This window comes from Brassica rapa, chromosome A05 (genome assembly GCF_000309985.2).
Source record: "Brassica rapa cultivar Chiifu-401-42 chromosome A05, CAAS_Brap_v3.01, whole genome shotgun sequence".
NCBI lineage: Eukaryota > Viridiplantae > Streptophyta > Magnoliopsida > Brassicales > Brassicaceae > Brassica > Brassica rapa.
In genome coordinates this window covers 16,966,609-16,990,405 of record NC_024799.2, presented here as the reverse complement: position 1 = coordinate 16,990,405, position 23,797 = coordinate 16,966,609, and the positions used below count along the sequence as shown (strand labels likewise).

At 38.7% G+C, this 23,797-nt stretch overlaps 2 protein-coding genes and 1 pseudogene across 2 annotated transcripts; 1 reads left to right on the top strand and 2 right to left on the bottom strand.

Moving 5' to 3' along the window:
- Positions 1-28: 28 nt before the first annotated feature.
- LOC103874752 (protein ABCI7, chloroplastic) lies at positions 29-2,037 on the bottom strand. The gene is made up of 2 exons (XM_009153188.3): positions 1,083-2,037; positions 29-767 (listed from the first exon to the last, which is right to left on the bottom strand). The coding sequence occupies exons 1-2, from the start codon at positions 1,959-1,961 to the stop codon at positions 213-215; spliced, it is 1,434 nt and encodes a 477-aa protein (XP_009151436.1). The 5' UTR covers positions 1,962-2,037; the 3' UTR covers positions 29-212.
- LOC103874884 lies at positions 2,008-4,094 on the top strand (annotated as a pseudogene).
- LOC103874885 (MND1-interacting protein 1) lies at positions 2,048-23,619 on the bottom strand. Its single transcript, XM_033292659.1, is given in 17 exon segments — positions 2,048-4,621; positions 4,624-4,782; positions 4,785-4,835; positions 4,892-4,955; positions 5,187-5,338; positions 5,341-5,388; positions 5,391-5,530; positions 5,532-5,813; positions 5,815-5,890; positions 5,893-5,989; positions 5,992-6,059; positions 6,062-6,180; positions 6,182-6,392; positions 6,395-6,523; positions 19,644-19,860; positions 23,324-23,381; positions 23,429-23,619. Coding segments are annotated over 17 exon segments (2,295 nt in total). The 3' UTR covers positions 2,048-4,388.
- Positions 23,620-23,797: the final 178 nt, after the last annotated feature.

The following is a 23,797-nucleotide window of genomic DNA, read 5'->3' as shown; positions in this document are numbered from 1 at the left end:
CCTAAATCTCAAATATCATCGTTTTTACTGCAGTTTTATTGTAATTGACGATATTGAAAAAAACTGCACGCTGTTAAATTCACATAGACGCCAACTGTATGTTGTTTTCTCTTGAATGGGCCAAAACCGAAAAAGATGGGCCTCACATATATAAATCGCAGGAATGACGCGTGAATACCACGCGATAGGTTTGAGGTCATCGTTTGAGTCTTTCAGAGCAAGGACTTGACGTGATTCCTAGCTTGGTCGCGTATTTCCCGATTTGGAAACTTCTCGATCACCTCTGAACCAAAAGAGGAAATGAGAGCTCTTCTTGCAGTCTCCAAGTCGATCCCACGAGCTTGGAAATAGAAGAGCTGGTCTTCTTCAAGATCGCTGATGGCAGCTCCGTGTGAGCACTTGACATCGTCTGCAATGATCTGAAGGTTCGGTTTTATGTTCACGGTGGCTCGAGGTTTCAAAAGAAGGCTTCTTGTTAGTTGTCCCGCGTCTGTCTGTTGAGCATACTTGTTGACTCGGACATTGCCATCAAACACAGCTTGGCCAGAGGAGTGAGCAACAATGCACTTGTGGAGCTGTCGGGAGGAGCCTCGAGGATGGTCTAAGACAATTCTGCTATGGAGATCAAGAGTCTGCTCGTTGACACACATATGAAACGTTGTTAACTCCGTGAGAGTATCGGGTCCGAGCTGCTGCACATGAACATTGTGCCTCCCTAATCTCCCGCCGGTACTCACTTCTACAAGCTCATATTCACTCTCTGCCTCCTACAAACAGATCAACCACATGGAAATAATTCACTCTCCTGAACAATGCAGCATAAAAACATTCCGGTTTTGAACTCAAAGCCATACCCAAACATCCAAAACCTTTAACTAAGCTCTACACTTTTAACCAAGTAAGAGATGAGAGGCTAAAACTAAACTAAACTGATTCAATCATAAAGATTGCAACTTTTCTCACTCCAGCAGCAACAACTAAAACACTCCCCTGAAAGATTCCTACTTCCCTATTCGATTGATACCACTGATATCACCAAATGAAACTAAGCTGGTTTGTCACCAAAGAGACAAGAAGAGAACCTGTCGGACGAAAGTCCACTTGATATGAGCAGCAGCCGTAGACTCTTTCTGCAAGTAGGAATGCTTAACCTTGGCATTCTTCAAGACAACAACTTCCAAAACAGGATTGGTCCAATAAAACCCGTGTTCGTCTCTACCCACAAACTCTTCAACTATACCAACCTCTCCTCCTTCCTCTACCAGCACAAAAACCCTAGGATTCGATACCGGTAACCTTTTCGATTCCCGGTCACCGGTTTGACCAGAAAAATACCTCAGATGAATCGAATTCTCCACCTTACATCCAGCCGGAACGTAAATCACAGTCAAATCCGGGGCTCCCATGCCGTTAATCGACCAGAACAGATCACCGGAATCGAAATCTCCGATGAATTCGGAAACCCGGTTCGTGAGATCATCCGGTAGACCCGAGAAGCTCCCGAAGTAAACGCCATCAGGCAAATCCGATGGGCCAATCGTCAAATTGGAGACGAACCCGTCAATAATCACAGCGTTTGGGAAGTGGGTTTCCGTCAGATTGTCTAGAATCTCCGAGTTACGTTGCTGGGTCGAGACCGGTTCGATTTGGGAGTATCGGATGAAGGATGTGTCGGTGAATCGGAAAGGCTCGTCTCTACGTGATGGCCATGGAGTAGATAAGAGGGACTCAGCGGAAGAGTCTCGGATTCTCTGGAGAGGTAAAGAAGAAGAAGAAGAAGAAGAAGAAGAGAGAGAGTCTTCGAGAGATTCAGCTAACTCAAGTACGAATGGGTCGGAGAAAGAGGCTTGTGCTCGGACAGAAACAGCGGTAGGAGTTGTTCTTTTGTTTGAAAACGATTTTGGTTTAGAAGATAGGTTCGGTATCAGTGACAAGCGGCTGAGAACGGTAGCAGTCGCCATCTCTTCTTCTCTCTTTTTGCAGCGATCCAACCAGTTTTCTTCACGAATGGTTTCTCTTGTTTGTTCGTTTTGTGTCTATTCTTTCAATCATTGTTTAATTTGGGCTTATTTTATAGACCCGTTTGAAGTTTTACCGGCCCATTTCTCGTTTTGTTTCCTATTATTTCCTTTTCTGAACTCGAGGGACTTTTTCACCTTTTTGTCAGTGTACATAAATAACTATTGAAATTGGAATGTATAGTTTACAATAATCCAGATGAAAAAAAAGGCGGAATACTTGGATATTCCCGCAAACAAAACCGCGAGAAACAAAATTTTCTGAAAAAAAAAAACAATTTGCAACTACTGTAAAATAAAAACTTCTCCAATCAAGTAACAATAAAAATTACTTAAACTATTATTTTAACCAAAAACAGTGTCATGGAAAGGAATTAAAAAATACAGTCAGACCGAAATTAGAGAGGAAAGCTGAATTTCCTTTTTTTTTTTAACTCGGTATTTATGGAAATTTTCTTTTTTTGAAAAACAAGGACGCTAGATACTACAATAAAAAGAGCATTCTCGACTCAAAAAACGAAGAACCCTTACTGAAACTCGAATTAGGAGGTGTTCAAGGATGTTCTTGTAGAAGCAGAACTGAATCCAAGTTCAGTCCAAGACTGGCTTTCACTTACACAACAAGGAAACAAGATCGACAATGGAACTCGACGGTCTTATTTATCCATTAAAGTGAAGAAACATCTCTTAGCTCTTGGTTGGGTCTTATCTTACGCTTTTAATGGTAAGAAACGGGAGATGCGCTACAAATCTAACGACAGAAAGTGGTTCCACTCTCTAGTTGATGCTTGTCTAAGTTGTGTCGATGAAGATGTCCCTAGACGACGACAACAACAACAACAAATAGTTCCCAAATCTGACTTGCCTTGCTGTCCAAGAAATCTTGTTGTGTTAAACAAAAAAAAAGAAGATGAAGAGAGTGAAGAATTGTTACAGCACGACTGCGTTTCACAAAGAGAAGACTTGTTCCTTCAAAATCGTACTCAATACTGATGTGTCAAATCAGCAACAGAAGAAGAGAAGGAAGACGACGATGGTTGGATTTGATAGTTCGGCTCCGGGTGAAGATAAGATTGAGATAAGGGCAAGGACATGGAAGTCGCTGAACAAAGTCTTGCAAGTGATGGAGGAGAAGAACAAGAAGTGTGAAAAAGGAGTATGTGAGATTCTGGAGGAAAGACTGTGGTCCGGAGATGAACTATGATGTGTGTTGCTTCTGTCACGGTGATGGGAGTTGTTTCTATGCGACGGTTGTCCATCAGCATTTCACTATACTTGCCTCGGATTATTGAGTCTTCCCAAGGAAAAGCTATGTTTCTATCCTTGTTGCTGCTGCAATGTATGTGGATCAATAGAGACATCAGGAAACAACAAGTTGATGACTTGTGAGCAGTGCCAAAGAAGGTTCCATCTCAAGTGTTTAAAGCAAGATCCCTGTCTTGTTTCATACAGAGGCTGGTTCTGTAGTCGTCAATGCAGCAGAGTCACTTCCGCGCTTCAGAGTCTCGTAGGACATAAGATTGAAGTTGGCAACGAGGAGGATTTGGTTTGGACACTGATGAGAGCTCCAAATGAGGATGAACACTATGATAATGAACAGGTCTCAAAGCTAGGTTCTGCTGTTAAGATACTTCACCAAGGGTTTGAGCCTACAAAAGATCCTCTCTCCGGGAGAGACCTTGTTGAGGAACTGATATTCAAGAAAGACGGTGTAGGCGTTGGTCGAGGGCTCTACACGGTTATGATCGAGAAGAACAACGAACCAATCACGGTGGCTGCAGTGAGAGTTGAAAAGAATGTAGCTGAGATCTCTTTGGTGGGAGAGGGGGGATGTGTAGAGTGCTAATGGATGAGCTGGAGAAGCAAATGTCTAGAATGGGAGTCTGCATATTGGTATTACCGGCTGCTGCAGACGTTGTGACCACTTGGACTCAGCGGTTTGGGTTCTCAGTAATGGAAAAGTGGTAGAGGTTGGAGCTTGTGAAACATGGGATGCTTCATTTTGCTGGTACTGTCATGTGCCATAAGTCTCTGATGGAGAGAGAACATTCAGGAGAGTCGAGCCTCACAGAATAGGAGTGGAACAAGTCATTTTATTACACTTTTCTAAGACATGTTAGGTCTCAAAAGTATGTGTAATCAATGTTGTATATCTATTAATTGCATAAATAAAGATAAATCTTTATCAAGATTAGTTTAAGGAAGTTTCCATCACAATTGCAATTGTGTGTACAATAAAGATAAACTCAAGTCTAAAAGGCTTTGAGCAAGATGCTAAGCATTTACTTTTTTTTGTACTTCTAAAGTAAAACCTGAAGTTCTGATGATCTCTTTAAAACCAAAAAGAGAAGTTAACTCGTTTTCTTTTTTTCACGAGGTTGCTCCAAATATATGGATTCGCTGCTGAACCAAACTTCTGCAGCATGGACAAGTGACTTTGTTTCCACCATTGTTATTGCCCGAGAAGAAACTATCGCTGCAACTACCACACACGACTTGATGCGCACACGGAAGAAACACCACAGAGACTTCATCTTTCATACAGATTATGCATTCCCGGTCATTGTTTGCTTCACTCTCATAAGAACCTTCAAGCTTACTTGTTCTTCAAGCAGCTTAGTGATGTTCTCTCCTTTCTCGGGTTTCTAAACATTGTTGGGTAAGTGGCTTGATTCAGTATCTGAAGAGGCTTTGAGCCGACAGAGCTCTTGCTCAAGCCTTTGGTGATCGTCTTTGTGTTGTTGGAAGTCTAGTTCGATTTTAAGCGGAGAGTTTCTAGTTTTCTCTTGTTGTGTGCCTCAGCTTCTTCTTTTGAGCAGGTACGTACGGTGGAGGTTGGTTGAAGATGATGTTACGCGGCGTTCAGAACCAGCCTTGTTCTTCCTCCAATTGAGCCAGAGCTTGCTCCTTTTCTTTATGTTTCTGCCCCCTTTTCTCCTGCAAATAATATAATAATCTAAATACAACAAAAAAAGAATTAAATAGACTAACTAGAACTAGCACAGGATAAGACAATACCAGTTTGGCAACTAGAAAAATGCCTCAAATGAGTCATTGGTAAATATTTAGAGTAATAAGAGAACGATGCTTCCCACAATTCTAGAGTCAAAAAGTTGTGAGGATCTAGAGATATAAATATAATTAGAGAGAATACACGAACTAACGTACCTCAATTTACTTTTCATCCTGTGTGATCTGAGCTAAAGCATTATAAAGAGCCTTAGTCTTTTCCTTCTCAGCTATAATCTCATCCTGCAACTTCAACTTCTGCTTCTCCCACGCCAACAGCTTCTTTAAACATTTCTTCTCCTTCTTTGATTCTTCAGATATTCTGATGCACTCAATTTGAGACCTTTCCTATTTGCTCGGATTCTGCATTTTGATTCTCAAGCGTTCTTACAATCACATTTGTATGCGTCATACTGACAAGTAGCTTTTATAAGAGTATTTTCCATCTCGGATAGTTTTTCACGGTTAGTTCATCAACATCTAGTTTCCCCTTTGACAACAGCCAGTTCATCGCTGACCTTTTGGGAAACTTGCATTGCCTTCTTCTGAGCCCAATCTTTCCTTTCCTTTAACTTCTTCTCAAGATCCTTGACCTGCTGAACCAGTGTGACTATAAGACCATCCTTATCATCCCCACCCACTGATTCCATAGTATCATCAAGGTTCAGGTCGCGAAACTTCTCCAGCACCGAGCTAACACTCTCTTCTCTCCTACCTGAGATACGTGGCTGCTCACAAGTCTCCACACTTACGCTATCACCACCGGTTTCAGACACAATCTGCTTCACGAAACCAAGCTGCAAAAGCTGCAACATTCCGCTTCAGCAAAGACTTCATGGACGGCGAAAGATTAAACCTTCTCCCTGCAATTTCAACTCAACAATGTTCACAAAGACCCTTTTACCAGAAAACCCAGGTCATGCTCCACCATTCCCAAAATCCCAACATCCGTGGAATCTACTCTACACAACGCTGGTGCCATGAAACCAGAAAGATCTATACTACCAACTCCGTCTACATTGTTAGCTTCCTAGCCTTATTCCTCGAAGTTGGAAGATCCATAAAACTCGCCCTACCAACATGAAGCTCACTCATCAACAAACACATCATTGCATCACCTTTACTCAAACTATGCTTAACTTGTTGCAACAATCTCAGACTGATCCTCACTACCATTCAAATACAATAACAGGTTATTCACAATATTCGACACAACATCAGAATCACCATAACAGTGACCAACTCAACAAGCTTTGTAACAGAGAAGCTGTATAAAGCCTCCAAATCACTTCAAGATGCTCCGCTGTACAACCCCCCCCCCCCACATGTTATCCCACTCGTGATTAGGGCTCGAACTGCGGCAGCGACAACACGGTTCCGGGTTCAACCCGGATGGTAAATTAGGTTTTTGAGGCTCGACTCAACGATGGATTTCGAGAAAGCGATTCTGTCGAGTAAACAAGATGGTCGAGGTGGGATTTGAAAGCGGCACGAATCTTACGATTACATGCTTCTCCCTCAAAGTACAACCCATTTTGAAGACTCCTACACAGAAGATATTGAATACACAAAAATGATGTTCTTAACAAAGATCCGAACCGATTGTCAGGAAACGGGATGAGATAATGAGCGGAGATTCGAGGATGGAGACGCATAACTTACTGATCGGCGATGGCTAGCTTGAGAAGACGAGAGTAGGCATGGGTAGGGATGTTAACGTAGGGTAAAATAACCCAGCCCAGCCCAACCCACAAATAACCCAACCCAGTTTATACCCAACCTGCAAAAACCCAGAAACATCAGGGTTGAAATCCAAACCCAGAAAATAAACCCAATATGGTATAGGTTTACCCGTGGGTACCCAAAGTATTATCTTATTTATTCTGAAGTTTAGCAGTTTTGGCAGGGAACCTCGCTTTTGCGGTTTTGGCGGAAAAACTCGTTTTTGATTTTGATGGAAAAACTCGTTTTTACGGTTTTGGGAAAAAACTCGGTTTTCGGCTTTGACGGGAAAACTCGATTTTTCGATTTTAGCGGGAAAACTCGGTTTTGCGGTTTTAGCGGGAAAACTCGGTTTTGCGGTTTTGGGGGAAAAACTCGGTTTCTCGTCTTTGGCGGGAAAACTCAATTTTCGGTTTTGGCGGAAAAACTCAGTTTTACGGTTTTGGCGGGAAAACTCATTTTTTTGCGGTTTTGGCGGAAAAACTCATTTGCGGTTTTGGCGGGAAAACTCATTTTTTGCGGTTTTGGCGGGAAAACTCGGTTTTGGCGGTTTTGGCGGGAAAATTGAGTTTTACGGCATTGGCGGGAAAACACCTTTTGCGGTTTTGGCGGAAAAACTCGATTTTGGGGCTTTCAGTCGGAAAACTCGATTTTACGGTTTTAGCGGGAAAACTCAGTTTTGCAGTTTTGGTGAGAAAACTCAGTTTTGCGGTTTTGGCGGGAAACTTAGTTTTATGGTTTTGGCGGAAAAACAAGTTTTGTGGTTTCGGTAGAAAAACTCGATTTTTCGGTTTCGGCGGGAAAACTCGTTTTTGGTTTCTGTGAGAAATATTAGTTTTAGGGTTTTTGCGGAAAAAAAATCATTTTTTGGTTCTGACGGAAAAAAACGTTTTTGCAATTTTTATATAATTTAATTAAAATGGTAAAAATCTATATATATAATTGAAAACCCATGGGTACACCATTACCCTTTTGTATTTACCCAACATAAATATGGGTTTTAAAATTAATACCCATGGTTGATCCAATTAATCTTAGATGGGTAAAAACCCAGCCCATTATTAGTGGGTTTGGGTAAACCCATGGGTAACTACCCATGTTAACATCCCTAGGCATGGGCATAAAATCCGAACCCGAACTGAAAAATCTGATCCCTTATGTGTTATTAACCGAACCGAAAAATCCGATCTGTATGTGTTATTAACCAAACCCGAACGGATAACCCGAAACATACGAAATTAATAGTCAATATAAATATATTGAAATATATATAAGTGTTTGTGGTGATATGATATATAAAAATAAGAACTAAAACTGTAATTAATGCTCTAAGTACACAACTAGTTATAAATAAGTACTTTATAATTTGCTCATTGAAATAACAAGTCTATTCTCTATAAGGTAATGCATATTTTTTACAAATGATGTTTGTTTTCATGTTTAATTTAACATTTTATTATTATTTTATCAATTTTATGTGTGATAGATTAATTTTTATTTAATTAGAGGTTCCTCTTTATGTTTTGTTTTAAATTTTGTTTTTTTCCTTTGGTTATATCCGAACCGAACAAATATCACCCGAATCCAAACGATATATGGTTACTTTGCAGATTTTAGGATGCAATACAATTTTGAACCGAATCCGAAGTGTTATTATTCGAACCCGACCTGTGCTAATAACATTTTAGTATGGAATTTAAGAGCGTAAACCTGAAAACTTGAAAATCCGAAAAATCTGATCCGAACCCGAACGGGTACCCAAATATCTAAGCCTAGACGAGAGAGTGAGGGAGAAAGGCTATAAAGGTTACGCGGAGAGAAGCTTTGTTCGGTTTCTACACTTTTGAGAGGTGCCCCAGAATATATTCATGGGCCTTATTCCCATTATATATGCATAATATAATTGACCTAAACATGCGAGACCAAACACTAGCGATTTTGTCTAATTTTTTCCAAAGCACAAGAATCCTTCTTTCTATATATTAATACAAATTCACTTAACTAGATTTTGTTTAACTGTGTCATTCATAGCTGAAATTTTATTTTTTTAGGCAAAAGGTGAAATTTAGAATTAATTCTTTTAATTTAATTGGTTGTTGATATTTAAATTTTCATTTATTTAATTAAAGCTTTTAAAAAGAAATTAATCATATAATTACTTAATCTAGTCTATGTTACCAAAAAAATAATTAAAAATCTAAAGTATAGATGAATTAACATATTTTATTTATAGAAAAAATTAAATATTATAAATTAAATTATATAAAATTATAATATACATATAAATACATATGATACTATAGAAAAATTATATAAATGATTTTAAATATATATTTAATAATAGTGGATATAATAAATCATAGATTGCATAAAAATAATTAACCTAAACCTAGTGATACTCCCTCCGTTTCAAAACGTAAGATATTTAAGAGAAGTTTTGATGTTTCAAAATATAAAATGTTTTTAATAAGGGCAATTTTTTAAATAGTCATTTTTAAGTTTTATCACATATATAGCTTTCAAGGAGGAAAATAACCAAAATAGCCCCTTTTTATTTTGAAATTATTAGCTTTTATTTTTTATTTTTAAAAATTTTGAAACGCTATTCTCAGAAACCCACCCCTTAGTTATAAACCGTAACTCTAGATTAGTTAACTCTAGGATATAAATGTATTTTACCTTTTAATAAAAAAATATTTTGGTCATTTTCTTCCTTGGAGACTATTTTTATGAAAATAAACTAAAAATGGTTATTCTAGAAAATATTTCTTTCAATAATCTAGGTAAATTTTAACTTTATTAAAAATTGTACAACCAATTATATATTGTGGTGTATTTTATAATTGGTTAGTTTAATTTTAATATATTTTTATTGATATTTTGTAGGTAAAATTATTTTTCTTAATATGTGAGTTTTCATCCAAAACATCTTACATTTTAGAACATAGGGTGTATTTCTTAAACTCACTCACTATATATTAATGTTTTCTAAAATGTGTCAAATGTAAAATAAAAAATAAAAGTTCCATTCATTTTTCAATGACAAATAGTTATATTATAGCTGACACTACAAGAAAACGTAAGTTTAACGAGGATAATTAACGAGGAAAAATAATCCTCGCAAAAGTACGTTGATTTTGCGAGGAAAGTACGTTGAAAAAGAGAAGCATTGTTATTTCGTCGTAAGGTAACGACAAAACAATTTCGTCGTAAAGACGATGTAAATTGACGTGGCTTTTACGAGGAAACACTATTTCCTCGTAAATACCACGTAAACTTCGCGAGTTCTTTACAACGAAATACTTTACGTGTACTTAACGAGGAAATTTTGAATCCACCAACTTGGTAGGTAGCTCACGTTTTTTTTGGCCATCCAATTAATTTTTGTCGTAATTTCACACGAGGCTATACTTTTCACACATATGAGTATGGTAGACAGCGGACGACCAGTAACTATGGAATATGTGTGAAAGGGGAAATAGATTTCTACGGGATCTTGACGGAGATTATTGAAATCGAATTTCCAGGGATATTGAAGCTAAAATGCGTCCTCTTCAAATGTGAATGGTTCGATTCCGTCGTCAACAGAGGTGTTCGGTCTAACAAATTCGGTGTAGTTGATGTCAACGGTGGACGAAGGTACAACAAATTCGAGCCTTTCATCTTAGCTTCACAAGCAGACCAAGTTAGCTTCCTTCCATACCCTCGAATGAGAGATTCGGGTATAAATTGGTTAGCTGTGATCAAAGTTACACCTCGAGGACGAATTATCAGTGGAGAAGAACCACCATTACAAGAAGAACAGATAAATGAAGTCGAGGAACCTGAACAAGAAATTGATGACATCCTTCTCATTGATCCGCATAATCACGAGTACGAAGATCTTACCGACGATGCCACAGACGAAGCTGTTGAAGACGAGTTTAATGAAAATAATGATGTTTCTAGTGATGACGAGAATGTTGATGTATCCGATTGATGTATTTGATTTTATGTAGTTTGTTTTATGAATAAGATAATGTGGGAGTTTGATTTATGAATAAGGTAATGTGAAAGTTTATTTTAATTATGAATAAGGACTTGTGGTTTGGGGTTTGGAATATATTATAAATAGGGTTTGAGGTGAAAGAATAGATTGAGGTTCAAGGGTAGATGGGTTTGGGGTTTGGAATATATGAAGTAGAAGATAAGGAAGATGGGGTTTGGGGTTTCGGATTTTAGGGATTTATACGTAATACTCGTTAATTCTTCGTAAGCCAAAATCGTCGTAAGGTTGTCGTAAGGCCACGAGGAGTTTACGACGAAATTAAAAAAATAAAGAAAGCGGGACACGCTAATTCCACGCAAGCCAAAATCGTCGTAAGGTTGTCGTAAGGCCACGAGGAGTTTACGACGAAATTAAAAAAATAAAGAAAGCGGGGCACGCTAATTCCACGTAAGACTCTCTGAGTGAATGAAAATAAGGAATTGTGGTTTGGAATGAAAATAAAGATAGGGTTTGGAATATATGAAGTAGAAGATAAGGAATATGGGGTTTGGGGTTTCGGGTTTTAGAGATTTAAATGGAATACTCGTTAATTCCTCGTATGCTAACGTCGAACTTACGACGAATTCCTCGTAAATACCACGTAGGACAGATTCGTCGTAAATACCACGTAGGACAGATTCGTCGTAAATACCACGTAGGACAGATTCGTCGTAAATACCACGTAGGAGAGATTCGTCGTAAATACCACGTAGGACAGATTCGTCGTAAATACCACGTAGGACAGATTCGTCGTAAATACCACGTAGGAGAGATTCGTCGTAAATACCACGTAAAGTAAATGATGAATGCGGCCCACTTTAATTCCACGTAGGACGGAATCGTCGTAAACACCTCGTAACCAAAATCGTCGTAAACACCTCGTACCGTAAAAACTAAAAAAAAAAAAAGAAAAAGAAGAAATATACTGGATTTACATGTGGCAAGACTTCCAGCAATTATATTACTTAAGTCTCACCAACATAAATTCCAATATCTTCTTCTCTTCCTTTTTTTTCAAATTTTTATAATTTGAATAGGATTGGATTTGAGAGTATGAAGTGAGATAGGGTGTGATTTGGGAGTTTGGGTGTGGGTTGAGAAGGAGAGTTACGGGTATATTTATAGGGAAGCTTTCCTCGGTAATTCCACGTAAGCAAAATCGTTGTAACGTCCTCGTACCTAAAAAACACGGGCCTTTGTAATTCCTCGTAACTTCCTCGTATAATAAAACGCGGGCCTTTGTAATCTCTCGCTGTTTCGTCGTAAAAAAAACACGGGCCTCTGTAATTCGTCGTAAAATTACGAGGAATTTGCGACGGAATGTAATCTTATATATACACCCCGAGCGCTCACTCTTTCTTTCCTCTCTACTTCCTTTCCACTTCCTCCCTGTTTCGTTGCAATGGTAAGCCTCTCTAATTCCTCTCTAATTTGGTTAGTTTAGGTAGATTAGGTGGTTAGTATAGGGAATTTAGATAAGTTTACGGATCTTATGTTATTTAGTGTTGATTAGGTGGATAATGTTGGAAAATATACTGTTGACGGAAATTTAAAAAATTATATTTTTTTCTCAGGTTCGAAAAGGTAGACTTACTGCCCATTACAGAGAGATGTTCGGTGAGCCAGGTAGTCACCAACCGACGACTCACATGCCGAGGCGGATGTAACGGTGAGGAGTGATGAATTCTACCGGGCGATTAACGACCCTTAGTTCTTTTTAATTTCGGTTCTTGTATTATGAATTCAAAACTTATTTATATATAAAATATTTTGGTTTTGATTTTTTTAGAATTTTAATTTTATTAATAATTTAAATAATTTTTTTAATTATAATTTTTTTTATTTCTGTAAAATAACGAAACGAAGTAATTTCGTAGCTATTTTGCGACTTCTTTACGTGGAAGCTTAACGAGGTTTTTACGAGGAAATGTTTACAAGGAAATGACGTGGAAAATTCACGTGGTCTTTACGAGGAAAGCTATCAAGGTATTTACGTTTACTTTACGAGTATTTACTTTCGAGTTATTTACGTGGCTTTAACGAGGAATGGCTTTCGAGGTATTTACGAGGAAATTTAGCGACGTCCTTACGTGGAAGCTTTACGTGGTCTTTACGACGAAATATTCTTCTTCGCTTTTACGACGAAATTATTTCCTCGCTACGTTACGACGAATTAGCGAGGATATATGCGTTACGACAAACGTATAACGACGAAACAGGTTTCCTCGCTAATTCCTCGTAACACTGCTTTTACGACGAAATCACGAGGAAAACTGCCCTCGTAAAACTTGTGTTTTCTTGTAGTGTGAGTTATCATTTCCAGGAATGATTAAAGTATTTGTATTTGTATAAAAAAAATTAAAAGAGTATTTGTATATTTAAAAATATAAATTATATGGTAAGTCGTTTAAAATAATATTAATCAATGAAAAAGTTTATTATAATATAAAATTGAAAATTCAAAAATATTATAAAATAATACTCTATTAATATAATTCATAAAAATTTGATTATAATAAAATTAGAATGATTATTTTTAGTAAGAAAAATGAAAAGATACATAAATAAAAAAAATACGAGTGAAGAATAATAAATATTTTTATTGTATTCTTGTTTATTTTATATACATATAAATACATAAACAATTATCTTACGAATTTTAAATATCCTCCTATATATTAAAACGAAGTTACTAAACTGATGTTTCCTTACATGTCGATCATCAATGAAGTTTTGATGACTTTGATAAAGTATTTATTATAATCAAAACGAAAAATGAACAGTAATTCTAGAAGCGATTAATACAAATCACCAAACAACCCAAGTAATGTTACAAATAATGATTTTTTTTTACAACAAGACATTTACAGATTCATATTGACTCTGTAAACCAGATCGGCAACTCCGCATCTATATGAACGACGAAAGATGGTTGTTTCCTAGCACTACGTGCCAAGCTATCCGCCCGTAAGTTTTCCGTTCGGGGTACATAAATGATATCTGAGTTGTGGAAGCTTTTTCGTAAAAGCTTAATATCTTCCAGGTAGCTTTCAAATAATATAATGACTAATTTCATTATGGAAAGAAAATATGATGTTTCATCAATGTGTTTATTTTTATCAATTATTTATTTTTAATTATATGTAATAAATCGATATTTTTTATAGAAATAAATATATGAGAAATTTCTTGAAATATGCAAAATACCACTTTTCAAAAGTACACCTAATGAAAAATATCATAACATTTAGGTTTATAGTTTAGTGATTATTATTTAGGTCCTTGTATTTAGGGAGTGGGGTTATTTTATAAACTTCTATAAATAATTATTAAACATTTATAAATGATTTTGGAGAGATAGTAAAAAACATTTCATAATAAATTTGATGTATTTATGAAAATGATTATCATTAAAGGTAAATTTGAAAAGTGGTATCAAATTTGAGGTAAATATCTTTAAACTGAATTAGATTTGTATGTAAGGAATTTTTTATTCTTGCTAAAACTTTTATTAATTATAGTTTTGAAATCATTTATAAAGGCTTATAAATTAATTTATAAGACATAAAAGTTTATAAAATCAAAAGTAAATTATTAAAAAAAAAAATTCTATATTATTTATAATTTTCTAAATGTATATTTATAACAATTTATAAAAAAAATTAGAATAATTTACTTATGATTTTATAAAATAATATAGAATTATTTCACACTTATTATTGTATATCAAATACAAAGTCATTTAAATGATTTTGGTTATTACACTTATAGGTGAAATCTTAAAGATTGGCATAACTTTTGATGAGATTTAATATTTTGTCTAATTTATAATTTTTTTAAAAAAATTAATTCCAAAAATCAACTATCATTAACTTTTAGATTGAAGTAAATTTAAGATCTAAAAAGATATTTTTGATTGGTGGATTGTATTATTAAGTTAGGTAATAATAAAATTGTAAACAAGGTGAACCACAAATTTTTAATAAATAATTGCTTGTAAAAGTTTATAAATATATTCATAATATCATATTTATAAGGATTTATAAATCATATAAAATAATATTACATTTTTTATTGTATATTAAAATATAAGTTATTTAAGTGATATTTGGTTACATGTACGTTCGTAGGTGAAATCTTAAAAAGTATTGCAATTTCAATAGTTGATGATTTGAAAATTTTATTTATTTTTATTAGTACTAAAATAAAAGGTAATTATACGATCAATTATCTATAATTTTTAGATTTGAATACCTTACTAATATCTAAAATTAAAATGTAGTTGTTTTTAACCATATTCTAAACTTTTGTTCTTGCCAAATCCTTAGAAAGAAACCCATAGAAGAACAATTGATTTTTTGTATTATATTTAAAATAAATTCAAAATAATCAAACAAATCAAATAGTCATAAGTAAAATAAATTAGCAAAGCCGACACTGAAGCAATCTAAGTCACTAAAAATATTTTTCTGTAACGGGTGACAGAATGAAGCTTTGTTTCTTAGGTTTTCGGAGACAACGGCTTTGTCATCCGAAGGAGGGTCCTTTACGGGTGAAGCGCGGCGGAGACCTACATTCCCGAACCGTTGACGGTTGAGTGGTTGTGTGCCGGTGGTATTGTCTATGCACTTCTTGAAACGCGATTTATTATCTCTCTCTCTCTCTCTCTCTCTCTCTCTCTCTCTCCCCTAACCCGTGAAAACAACGAGAAGGAGAAACCCTAGCTCCAGCTGCCGTTGACGGCTCTAGAGGCGAAACCTTCCTCTCCTATCTCGTTTTCTTCTTTTCCCTCACCTCCTATGTTTTAAACTTGGGTCGATATGTGCGGCTCTCTCAACTGTTGAGATCTCATCCGGAGATTCACGTGGTCAACGGAGACAGTTACCGACTTCTTTTGGAGAGACGGCGAGATTCAAAGAGGCAGACGGTGATGAGGCTCGTCTCTTAGAACCGAGGGTTTTGTCAGATTCATTTTCTCCATTTTATATCTTTGACGGATCTGTCACGATGACAGCGCATGACAAGGCGAGATGCCTCCTAATAGCGGACCTACCTTCCCATGGGACCGTGAGACAACAAACGGACTGGTGTAACGGGCGACAGAATGAAGCTTTGTTTCTTAGGTTTTTGGAGACACCGGCTTTGTCATCCGAAGGAGGGTCCTTTACGGGTGAAGCACGGCGGAGACCTACATTCCTGAACCGGTGACGGTTGCGTGGTCGTGTGCCGGTGGTATGGTCTCTGCACTTCTTGAAATTACGATTTATTATGTCTTGTTCCAGTTGTAGTAGTCAAGGTTCGGTTCTCACTGTATGGTTCTTCTTCTCCTCTGTCTCTTTGTTTCTTGGCTTCGAGTGTTCTCTCGCGCCATCGCCGACCTGATTCATTCTGCGTTGAACTGCTCTTTCCGTATGTCGATTCACGGGATTGGTGGTGGCTGTGACCCGGTTTGTTTTGATGCCAGCGTCCTCCTTGGTTTTGTTTCTTGGAGTTGTATTCCTTGACTGTGATTGGAGGTTTGTTCTCTTTGGGGGGTTGTTAATTCAGTTTCATTTGCTGGATTAGGGATTGTCTAGCTCTTCCTGTGTGCTTGCCTTGTCCTGAAGAGTCTTGTCTAATGCTGCTGATCTTGGTCGAGTACTTGCATGACTAACTATATATCTTCCTGGGGATGGACATTGGTTTCCTATGCTGGTCTTGGATTTCATATTATTTTTATCCTTCGCGTTTATGTTGTAGCTTGTGGTTAAGTTTCCGGTCTGTAGTTGTTATGTTGCTTTGTAGCCTTTGTAGTTGGATGATATATTTAGTTTCGTTTCTGTTTAATCCGCTATTTGTCATCTGTGTACTTCTGTTTTTCTTTTTACATCAAACGACTGTTCTATTGCTCAAGTTTTAAGTGTTTTGGGAACCAGACCGGAACATAACAACCAATGTAATACTTGTTCCTATGAAAGGATCTTGCTATCTTAGCTAATGAATGGAAAATTCAATGAATTTACTCTTCAGCTCCATCAGCTCCTTTAACTCTATGGAAATGTTAGGCCATGCTCCGGGGCCTTCAATCATCGAGATTAGATCTTTGCAATTGGTGCCAAAAGCCTGACACGTCAATATCTGAAGCATGCACTCCATCACCCATGAAAGGGCCTCCAGCTCCGACTGAAGTAGTGAGATTCTTCGCCACTAGTTTCGTGCCCCCAATAGCTGAGTTACTCCTCTAGAATTTTTCTATGGCCATCCATAACCACTAAAGAGTATGTCATGTGTCCTATGATCCATATACCATGCATCTCTCAAAATTTGCTACATGTTCGGGGTTTTGTGATACTTATGGTTCTTCCTGTTTGTGATTTGCTTCAAACCAAGCAAGACACTTTGGCTCAGCATGTTGGATAGTTTCCAATGGGTTTTTGACGGATCTCTTTGACGGATCTCTCACGATGATAGCGCATGACAAGGCGAGACGCCTCCTAATAGCGGACCTACCTTCCCATGGGACCGTGAGACAACAAACGGACTGGTGTAACGGGCGACAGAATGAAGCTTTGTTTCTTAGGTTTTTGGAGACAACGGCTTTGTCATCCGAAGGAGGGTCCTTTACGGGTGAAGCACGGCGGAGACCTACATTCCTGAACCGGTGACGGTTGAGCGGTCGTGTGCCGGTGGTATGGTCTCTGCACTTCTTGAAATTACGATTTATTATGTCTTGTTCCAGTTGTAGTAGTCAAGGTTCGGTTCTCACTGTATGGTTCTTCTTCTCCTCTGAATCTTTGTTTCTTGGCTTCGAGTGTTCTCTCGCGCCATCGCCGACCTGATTCATTCTGCCTTGAACTGCTCTTTCCGTATGTCGATTCACGGGATTGGTGGTGGCTGTGACCCGGTTTGTTTTGATGCCAGCGTCCTCCTTGGTTTTGTTTCTTGGAGTTGTATTCCTTGACTGTGATTGGAGGTTTGTTCTCTTTGGGGGGGGTTGTTAATTCAGTTTCATTTGCTGGATTAGGGATTGTCTAGCTCTTCCTCTGTGCTTGCCTTGTCCTGAGGAGTCTTGTCTAATGCTGCTGATCATGGTCGAGTACTTGCATGACTAACTATATATCTTCCTGGGGATGGACATTAGTTTCCTATGCTGGTCTTGGATTTCATATTATTTTTATCCTTCGCGCTTATGTTGTAGCTTGTGGTTAAGTTTCCGGTCTGTAGTTGTTATGTTGCTTTGTAGTTGGATGATATATTTAGTTTCGTTTCTGTTTAATCCGCTATTTGTCATCTGTGTACTTCTGTTTTTCTTTTTACATCAAATGACAGTTCTATTGCTCAAGTTTTAAGTGTTTTGGGAACCAGACCGGAACATAACAACCAATGTAATACTTGTTCCTATGAAAGGATCTTGCTATCTTAGCTAATGAATGGAAAATTCAATGAATTTACTTTTCAGCTCCATCAGCTCCTTTAACTCTATGGAAATGTTAGGCCATGCTCCGGGGCCTTCAATCATCGAGATTACATCTTTGCAATTGGTGCCAAAAGCCTGACACGTCAATATCTGAAGCATGCACTCCATCACCCATGAAAGGGCCTCCAGCTCCGAGTGAAGTAGTGAGATTCTTCGCCACTGGTTTCGTGCCCCCAATAGATGAGTTACTCCTCTAGAATTTTTCCATGGCCATCCATAACCACTAAAGAGTATGTCATGTGTCCTATGATCCATATACCATGCATCTCTCAGAATTTGCTACATGTTCGGGGTTTTGTGATACTTATGGTTCTTCCTGTTTTTGATTTGCTTCAAACCAAGCAAGACACTCTGGCTCAGCATGTTGGACAGTTTCCAATGGGTTTTTGACGGATCTCTTTGACGGATCTCTCACGATGACAGCGCATGACAAGACGAGACGCCTCCTAATAGCGGACCTACCTTCCCATGGGACCGTGAGACAACAAACGGACTGGTGTAACGGGCGACAGAATGAAGCTTTGTTTCTTAGGTTTTTGGAGACACCGGCTTTGTCATCCGAAGGAGGGTCCTTTACGGGTGAAGCACGGCGGAGACCTACATTCCTGAACCGGTGACGGTTGAGTGGTCGTGTGCTGGTGGTATGGTCTCTGCACTTCTTGAAATTACGATTTATTATGTCTTGTTCCAGTTGTAGTAGTCAAGGTTTGGTTCTCACTGTATGGTTCTTCTTCTCCTCTGTCTCTTTGTTTCTTGGCTTCGAGTGTTCTCTCGCGCCATCGCCGACCTGATTCATTCTGCGTTGAACTGCTCTTTCCGTATGTCGATTCACGGGATTGGTGGTGGCTGTGATCCGGTTTGTTTTGATGCCAGCGTCCTCCTTGGTTTTGTTTCTTGGAGTTGTATTCCTTGACTGTGATTGGAGGTTTGTTCTCTTTGGGGGGTTGTTAATTCAGTTTCATTTGCTGGATTAGGGATTGTCTAGCTCTTCCTCTGTGCTTGCCTTGTCCTGAAGAGTCTTGTCTAATGCTGCTGATCTTGGTCGAGTACTTGCATGACTAACTATATATCTTCCTAGGGATGGACATTGGTTTCCTATGCTGGTCTTGGATTTCATATTCTTTTTATCCTTCGCGTTTATGTTGTAGCTTGTGGTTGAGTTTCCGGTCTGTAGTTGTTATGTTGCTTTGTAGCCTTTGTAGTTGGATGATATATTTAGTTTCGTTTCTGTTTAATCCGCTATTTGTCATCTGTGTACTTCTGTTTTTCTTTTTACATCAAACGACTGTTCTATTGCTCAAGTTTTAAGTGTTTTGGGAACCAGACCGGAACATAACAACCAATGTAATACTTGTTCCTATGAAAGGATCTTGCTATCTTAGCTAATGAATGGAAAATTCAATGAATTTACTTTTCAGCTCCATCAGCTCCTTTAACTCTATGGAAATGTTAGGCCATGCTCCGGGGCCTTCAATCATCGAGATTAGATCTTTGCAATTGGTGCCAAAAGCCTGACACGTCAATATCTGAAGCATGCACTCCATCACCCATGAAAGGCCTCCAGCTCCGAGTGAAGTAGTGAGATTCTTCGCCACTAGTTTCGTGCCCCCAATAGCTGAGTTACTCCCCTAGAATTTTTCCATGGCCATCCATAACCACTAAAGAGTATGTCATGTGTCCTATGATCCATATACCATGCATCTCTCAAAATTTGCTACATGTTCGGGGTTTTGTGATACTTATGGTTCTTCCTGTTTGTGATTTGCTTCAAACCAAACAAGACACTCTGGCTCAGCATGTTGGACAGTTTCCAATGGGTTTTTGACGGATCTCTTTGACGGATCTCTCACGATGACAGCGCATGACAAGGCGAGACGCCTCCTAATAGCGGACCTACCTTCCCATGGGACCATGAGACAACAAACGGACTGGTGTAACGGGCGACAGAATGAAGCTTTGTTTCTTAGGTTTTTGGAGACAACGGCTTTGTCATCCGAAGGAGGGTCCTTTACGGGTGAAGCACGGCGGAGACCTACATTCCTGAACCGGTGACGGTTGAGTGGTCGTGTGCCGGTGGTATGGTCTCTGCACTTCTTGAAATTACGATTTATTATGTCTTGTTCCAGTTGTAGTAGTCAAGGTTCGGTTCTCACTGTATGGTTCTTCTTCTCCTCTGAATCTTTGTTTCTTGGCTTCGAGTGTTCTCTCGCGCCATCGCCGACCTGATTCATTCTGCCTTGAACTGCTCTTTCCGTATGTCGATTCACGGGATTGGTGGTTGCTGTGACCCGGTTTGTTTTGATGCCAGCGTCCTCCTTGGTTTTGTTTCTTGGAGTTGTATTCCTTGACTGTGATTGGAGGTTTGTTCTCTTTGGGGGGTTGTTAATTCAGTTTCATTTGCTGGATTAGGGATTGTCTAGCTCTTCCTCTGTGCTTGCCTTGTCCTGAGGAGTCTTGTCTAATGCTGCTGATATTGGTCGAGTACTTGCATGACTAACTATATATCTTCCTGGGGATGGACATTGGTTTCCTATGCTGGTCTTGGATTTCATATTCTTTTTATCCTTCGCGTTTATGTTGTAGCTTGTGGTTAAGTTTCCGGTCTGTAGTTGTTATGTTGCTTTGTAGCCTTTGTAGTTGGATGATATATTTAGTTTCGTTTCTGTTTAATCCGCTATTTGTCATCTGTGTACTTCTGTTTTTCTTTTTACATCAAACGACTGTTCTATTGCTCAAGTTTTAAGTGTTTTGGGAACCAGACCGGAACATAACAACCACTGTAATACTTGTTCCTATGAAAGGATCTTGCTATCTTAGCTAATGAATGAAAAATTCAATGAATTTACTCTTCAGCTCAATCAGCTCCTTTAACTCTATGGAAATGTTAGGCCATGCTCTGGGGCCTTCAATCATCGAGATTAGATCTTTGCAATTGGTGCCAAAAGCCTGACACGTCAATATCTGAAGCATGCACTCCATCACCCATGAAAGGGCCTCCAACTCCGAGTGAAGTAGTGAGATTCTTCGCCACGGGTTTCGTGCCCCCAATAGCTGAGTCACTCCTCTAGAATTTTTCCATGGCCATCCATAACCACTAAAGAGTATGTCATATGTCCTATGATCCATATACCATGCATCCCTCAGAATTTGCTACATGTTCGGGGTTTTGTGATACTTATGGTTCTTCCTGTTTGTGATTTGCTTCAAACCAAGCAAGACACTCTGGCTCAGCATGTTGGACAGTTTCCAATGGGTTTTTGACGGATCTCTTTGACGGATCTCTCACGATGACAGCGCATGACAAGGCGAGACGCCTCCTAATAGCGGACCTACCTTCCAATGGGACCGTGAGATAACAAACGGACTGGTGTAACGGGCGACAGAATGAAGCTTTGTTTCTTAGGTTTTTGGAGACAACGGCTTTGTCATCCGAAGGAGGGTCCTTTACGGGTGAAGCACGGTGGAGACCTACATTCCTGAACCGGTGACGGTTGAGTGGTCGTGTGCCGGTGGTATGGTCTCTGCACTTCTTGAAATTACGATTTATTATGTCTTGTTCCAGTTGTAGTAGTCAAGGTTTGGTTCTCACTGTATGGTTCTTCTTCTCCTCTGTCTCTTTGTTTCTTGGCTTCGAGTGTTCTCTCGCGCCATCGCCGACCTGATTCATTCTGCCTTGAACTGCTCTTTCCGTATGTCGATTCACGGGATTGGTGGTGGCTGTGACCCGGTTTGTTTTGATGCCAGCATCCTCCTTGGTTTTGTTTCTTGGAGTTGTATTCCTTGACTGTGATTGGAGGTTTGTTCTCTTTGGGGGGTTGTTAATTCAGTTTCATTTGCTGGATTAGGGATTGTCTAGCTCTTCCTCTGTGCTTGCCTTGTCCTGAAGAGTCTTGTCTAATGCTGCTGATCTTGGTCGAGTACTTGCATGACTAACTATATATCTTCCTGGGGATGGACATTGGTTTCCTATGCTGGTATTGGATTTCATATTCTTTTTATCCTTCGCGTTTATGTTGTAGCTTGTGGTTAAGTTTCCGGTCTGTAGTTGTTATGTTGCTTTGTAGCCTTTGTAGTTGGATGATATATTTAGTTTCGTTTCTGTTTAATCCGCTATTTGTCATCTGTGTACTTCTGTTTTTCTTTTTACATCAAACGACTGTTCTATTGCTCAAGTTTTAAGTGTTTTGGGAACCAGACCGGAACATAACAACCAGTGTAATACTTGTTCCTATGAAAAGATCTTGCTATCTTAGCTAATGAATGGAAAATTCAATGAATTTACTCTTCAGCTCCATCAGCTCCTTTAACTCTATGGAAATGTTAGGCCATGCTCCGGGGCCTTCAATCATCGAGATTAGATCTTTGCAATTGGTACCAAAAGCCTGACACGTCAATATCTGAAGCATGCACTCCATCACCCATGAAAGGGCCTCCAGCTCCGAGTGAAGTAGTGAGATTCTTCGCCACTGGTTTCGTGCCCCCAATAGCTGAGTTACTCCTCTAGAATTTTTCCATGGCCATCCATAACCACTAAAGAGTATGTCATGTGTCCTATGATCCATATACCATGCATCTCTCAGAATTTGCCACATGTTCGGGGTTTTGTGATACTTATGGTTTTTCATGTTTGTGATTTGCTTCAAACCAAGCAAGACACTCTGGCTCAGCATGTTGGACAGTTTCCAATGGGTTTTTGTCTATTCTTCAAAATATTTTATCATTCCTTGCTTTCCAAATGTACCACATAATCTAAGGGTATGGGTCTTTATTCATCTCAGGGTCTTTAATATCGTTCTTTCGCCAAAAAAAGATGATCTATGTTTGTGTAATGGCTTGCACTGGGGAACATCAATGGTGGGGTTGGGGTAGCTGCATGTGCACATGTCTGTAGAGCCGGGGGACATTCAAAGATGGTGTGGTTTATAGTTTCATCCTCTGCTCCACATCTAGGGCAATGGTTGTCGCATCGCATATGACAATGTGCTAGGTTGGTTGTTACTGCTAAATTTCTAGAGATCGTTTGACAAATAAAGTGTTTTAGTTTTGGTGGAGCTTGTATCTTCTAAGAAAAAGGTTAGAGTTTTGTAATACTCGGCTACCTGGGCGTTCATCGTATCCCTGTTGAGAAGGTTTCTGACTACCCATTATCCTGACATAATAGTGTACATCACATTCTTAGTATAGCTCCAACAATACTTATCCCGATGATATCCTTGACTTATGGCTAAAGATTGAATTAGTAGGATATCCTCCGGACTGACATAGTTTTCAAGCATCTCCAAGTTCCATCTCTTTGGACTCCCTATCATTAGATAACGTACTGGCATCATTGGGTGAACCACTAGTGCTATTGGTCTAGTTGGCCTTGCTGGTATCATTGCTGCCATTATACTCGTCCAACCATATGAGGGCCTATCAGCCTTGTTTAGCCGCAAGGGCATGCTACATCTGAAGTATTTTCTCCTTAGAACTCTAGCTATTAAGGAATCTAGGGATTGCAGTAAGCGCCATAATTGTTTGCTTAGTAGAGCAAGATTGAATTCATGAATCATCTTGAATCATATC

Coding starts and splice junctions, on each gene's coding strand:
- LOC103874752 (XM_009153188.3), bottom strand. CDS start 1,961: ATGGCGACTGCTACCGTTCTCAGCCGCTTGTCACTGATACCGAACCTA. Junction 768..1,082: donor AGTGGACTTTCGTCCGACAG/GTTCTCTTCTTG, acceptor ATCTGTTTGTAG/GAGGCAGAGAGTGAATATGA.